At 43.7% G+C, this 5,000-nt stretch overlaps 1 protein-coding gene across 1 annotated transcript in view; it reads left to right on the forward strand.

Moving 5' to 3' along the window:
- LOC125039076 (ATP-dependent RNA helicase DHX8-like) overlaps positions 1-5,000 on the forward strand; it is a 13,165-nt gene that overhangs the window by 318 nt on the left and 7,847 nt on the right. The window contains exons 2-7 of the mRNA XM_047632804.1: positions 1,042-1,947; positions 2,286-2,447; positions 2,706-2,877; positions 3,157-3,645; positions 3,811-4,752; positions 4,885-5,000. The exon at positions 4,885-5,000 is cut by the window's right edge and continues 38 nt beyond it. Of these exons, the coding sequence (XP_047488760.1) occupies positions 1,042-1,947; positions 2,286-2,447; positions 2,706-2,877; positions 3,157-3,645; positions 3,811-4,752; positions 4,885-5,000 (2,787 nt within the window). The remainder of the gene's footprint in view (positions 1-1,041; positions 1,948-2,285; positions 2,448-2,705; positions 2,878-3,156; positions 3,646-3,810; positions 4,753-4,884) is intronic.

Raw genomic sequence — 5,000 nt, forward strand, 5'->3', positions numbered from 1 at the left:
CCCTCATTATCTACCTTAACCCCATCATTTCTACCATCATAAACATCATTATCATCAACATTATCAACATTGCCATCATCATCATTATTATAACCTCCCCCACTATCATCATCAACATCATCATCAATACAGTCACATTACCACTATCATCATTTCATTGCCATCATCATGAATTACTCTTGACATGCAATGATATTTCTTGATTCAACTACAGGAATATCAAGTTTAAACTACATTATGTAAAGGGATATAAATGCAAAAGTAAGAAAGTGTTTATAGATATTAAATTATTATAAAGTATAAAACTAATAAGTAAAGCTGATATGATGAATTGAAGAAATAGGCCAATAGAGTACTAAGTAAAGAAAAAAAACAGGATATATATAGAGAAATAGAACATAAAACTTAAAAATAAACAATTGTATGCATGGTAAGCTTACATGTGAAAATAATTCAGCTGAAAGATTTAATGAGGTAGATGAATAAGGCTAAAAGTTTAGAAATCTCAGTTGATTCTGATTTAAAATGTAACATCAGTAGAGCAGGAGCTGCTCATTCCTCGGCTGCCCATCTTAACCCAACTGCCTGCTATCACTCGCACAGCTGTGTCAGTGCCTATACTGAAAGTCATCAAATTTACTGCTTGGTTAAGTCTGATATGGTCAAAACGAATGATGTAAATAGCCGTAACTCCTTTGGCTGTCACTTCCACACCTGTATAGAAGAAAATGGCTTAGGTAGACAGGTATCTTATCTATTTTTCCAACCATTAGATGTGTAAATAGGTTATCTTTAATCTGTAAAGAAGAATTTTGTCTTGGATGAAAATTAAAAACTCTTAAAGTTTTCAGCTGGGGACCGCAGTAAGTTGCAAACGTGGCATATTTTAGGGTTAAGAAATACTCCAAGTAAATTTTTTGGGGAATGAATACATCCTCAAAGTAGCTCTTGATATACTTGTTTGTCCTTTTTGAATTTGTTTTCCTTTGCATATAGAATGAACAACCTTTTCTCACTTTGATGTTTCTGTTGCTCTTGCAGGATTCATTTGTAGAAAGTTTGTGGAGGTTGATCCAGCACATGATGCCTTCCCTCACGGCTGGTCCTGTGCCAGAGAAGATAAAGGAAGAGCCAGGGAAGCCAAAGACAGAGAAGGACTGGAAACGTGAAATGCTGCCCTTCTTGGCCTTGCCCAACGATCCCAAAGTACTTAACATGCTGGATGATGAGCTCAAGCCCAAGGTGAGCGTGGAGCCCCAGGTAGAACACCGTCTTAAGAATGGCAGTAACAAGGAGAAAGAGAAGAAGAAAAAGAAGAAGAAGGACAAAGACCGTGAACGGGAGAAGGAGGACAAGCAAGAGAGGAAGGTGAAGCCTGACCCATCGCTGGAGGTGGATGATCTGATGGCCTTTCTGGAGTCGCATGCTCCCTCCAAGCAGAATACCAAGGCCAGAAGCAAGAGCAGAAGCAGGAGTAGGAGCAAGAGCAGGAGTAGGAGCAAGAGCAGGGAAAAGAAGAGGAGATCGAGGGAGAGGGAGAGGAGGAGGAGCAGAAGCCGCAGCAGGGACAGAGAGAGGGACAGGGAAAGGGACAGGGAAAGGGACAGGGACAGGGACAGGGACAGGGAAAGGGAAAGGGAAAGGGAAAGAGAAAGGGATAGGGATAGGGAAAGGGATAGGGACAGGGAAAGGGAAAAAGACAGGAGAAGGTCAAGGAGCCAGGAAAGATACAGGGGGAGGAGGGAGCGGAGCCGCAGCCGAGACAAGCACAGGGATAGGAAGGAAAGGGACAGGAAGGAGAGGAGCAGGAGCAGGGGGAGGGACAGGCACTCGAAAAAGAGCAGGAGCCGGAGCAGAGACAGAGACCGAGAACAGGAAAGAGGAAGAGGAAGTAATCGTGAGGCCTTCATCAACAGGCCGCCTGATGAGAACCCTGTTGTTGGGAAGGTGAATTTTACATGCTTTCTGCTTTGTATAAACTTTAATATGCTTCATGTGATTCTTGTTTATTCTGGAAAGTGGTTTGATCATTAAATTTCTTTTCTTGATAGTCTTTTTCTCTTTGAAAACTTACTCAAGTGAAATATTAATTTCTTGAGATTTATTGCAAACCAATCAGAATTCTTTCTTATTACACAAACACTATCTCAACTAATGTTTCCTATATTGTTTTGTAAACTTTTTTATGGTAATTTCTCTTCACAGAATCCTCCATAGTATTAATTAGCCTACTGATTCCAGCCGCTCCTCTCACATTAATCTCTGCTTCTTAATATTTCCCATAGGTCTACGAAGGTAAAGTGACCAACATCCTCAACTTTGGGTGCTTTGTGCAGCTGGAAGGACTGCGAAGGAGACTGGAAGGTCTGGTCCACATTTCACAGCTGCGCAGAGAAGGACGCGTGACAAATGTGTCAGATGTGGTAGTGAAGGGGCAGAAAGTGAAGGTGAGAGATTTTCCTTCCAGGAATATGACAACAGAGTCTATGAATGTTGCATTTACTATTGCAGACTATTTATTCATTTTTAAACACAAGAAAATCTCTATAAGCAATATAGTGACAGTGTTAAATGGTTAACCCTTGAAGAAAAAAACAAAAATAACAATAAAAACATTCTGGTGAAATGAACTGTAACATTCATTTTCTCATCAGCATCACTTGTCTATCTGTTTGAAAACTGATCCCTTTTTTTCAACACAACAGGTGAAGGTCCTGTCTTTCACGGGCCAGAAGACGTCACTGTCCATGAAGGATGTTGACCAGGACACGGGTGAGGACCTCAACCCTAATGTTGCACCAATGGGAGGAAACAGCCAGGATGAGGATGCCATGAGGAACCCAGACAGACCCATGTCACTCATGGAGCTGACCAAAGGTAGGTCCAGATGCTTATAAGATTCATGTTATGCAGCATCTCTTTTCATGTTTTTTTTTGTCATACAAGTGAAAAAGCTTTCATGTGCAACACTTCACTATAAATCTATTGGCAAGAGCAGGAAATGAGAAGAGAGGATATTAGCTAGCATAACAGGTTGTGTCTTTCAGCATTTAAACTGCTTTTTCCTATATACTCAAATAAAAATTGTGTACAGTTTTCAACAGGAGGAGATGTAAGTGACAGAAGGGAGTAATGCATCTGGTTTTCCACCCACAGGCACAGATGAAGAAGACTTGGCTACGTACAAGCGTGTGAATCGCATCTCATCTCCGGAGCGGTGGGAGCTGAAGCAGATGATGGCAGCCAACTGCATCAGCAAATCTGAATTCCCAGACTTTGATGAGGAGCAGGGAGTGATGGGCGGAGAGGATGATGATGAAGAGGATGTGGAGATTGAGTTGGTAGAAGAGGAGCCAGCCTTCTTGCGTGGATATGGGAGAGTTCGAGAGGAGCTGAGTCCTGTGAGGATCATGAAGAACCCTGATGGGTCTCTTGCACAAGCTGCCATGATGCAGAGTGCCCTGGCTAAAGAGCGGCGTGAGGTGAAGATGGCCCAGAGGGAGAGTGAGATGGACTCGCAGCCTTCCAACCTTGGCCAGAACTGGAACGACCCTCTGCCTGAAACCCAGCGCATAGACCCAGCCATGTCACGCGGCATGCCCACACAGCAGCAGGAGGTTCCAGAGTGGAAGAGACACATCACAGGTAAGGCTTACTAAGGTTCCCCAAAAGAGATGCTCAATAAAATGTTTCATGTACAGATTGAATATCCAAAGAGTATTTTTCAAAGTGGATGGTCAGTTTGCCAGTTTGTGAGAAGTGATTTTAGAATTAATGAATATTATGCTCTTCAATGTGACTGATTTGCAGGTGGTACAAGAGGATCATACGGTAAAAAGACAAGCATGTCCCTTCTGGAACAGCGCCAGAGCCTCCCCATCTACAAGCTCCGTGACCAGCTGATCAAGGCTGTTCACGATAACCAGATTCTCATCGTTGTTGGGGAAACAGGATCAGGGAAGACAACCCAGATGACTCAGTATTTGGCAGAAGTGGGTTTCACAACCAAGGGTAAGATTGGATGCACGCAACCAAGGAGAGTGGCAGCAATGTCTGTGGCCAAAAGGGTGTCAGAGGAGTTTGGTTGTCGCCTTGGCCAGGAGGTTGGCTACACTATCCGATTTGAAGATTGCACCAGCTCAGAGACTGTTATCAAGTACATGACAGACGGTATGTTACTGAGAGAGTGCCTCATTGATCCAGATATGTCCACATATGCATGCATTATGTTGGATGAAGCTCACGAGAGGACGATACATACTGATGTGTTGTTTGGTCTCCTGAAGCAGGCAGTTGCCAAAAGGCCTGAGCTAAAGCTGATTGTGACATCAGCCACCCTAGATGCAGTGAAATTCTCTGAGTACTTCAACCAGGCTCCAATCTTCACCATCCCTGGCCGCACCTTCCCTGTTGAGATTCTTTACACCCGAGAGCCTGAGACTGACTACCTGGACGCAGCACTGATCACTGTGATGCAGATCCACCTGGCAGAGCCTCCAGGGGACATCCTTGTGTTCCTTACAGGTCAAGAGGAGATTGACACTGCTTGCGAGTTGCTGTATGAACGTATGAAAGCCCTCGGTAGTGATGTACCTGAGCTGATCATCCTCCCTGTGTACTCAGCCCTTCCATCTGAAATGCAAACAAGGATCTTCGAGCCCGCTCCCCCTGGCTCCAGGAAAGTTGTCATTGCCACCAACATCGCTGAGACCTCACTCACCATTGATGGTGTCTACTATGTTGTTGATCCAGGTGTGTGTTGATTGCATTACTGTTGATATAAACTAAGGTAAGCTGCTATTGATATATAGTTTTGTCAGTATATTCCTTGATTAGTGAAACCTGATTTTGTTTATTGACTTTCTTTTTCTCCTAATAATTCAGGATTTGTGAAGCAGAAAGTATACAACCCCAAGACAGGCATGGACTCCCTGATGGTAACACCTGTCTCTCAAGCTGGAGCCAAGCAGAGGGCAGGACGTGCTGGTCGCACAGGCCCT

This window comes from Penaeus chinensis, chromosome 26, assembly GCF_019202785.1.
Source record: "Penaeus chinensis breed Huanghai No. 1 chromosome 26, ASM1920278v2, whole genome shotgun sequence".
In the NCBI taxonomy this organism is placed as follows: domain Eukaryota; kingdom Metazoa; phylum Arthropoda; class Malacostraca; order Decapoda; family Penaeidae; genus Penaeus; species Penaeus chinensis.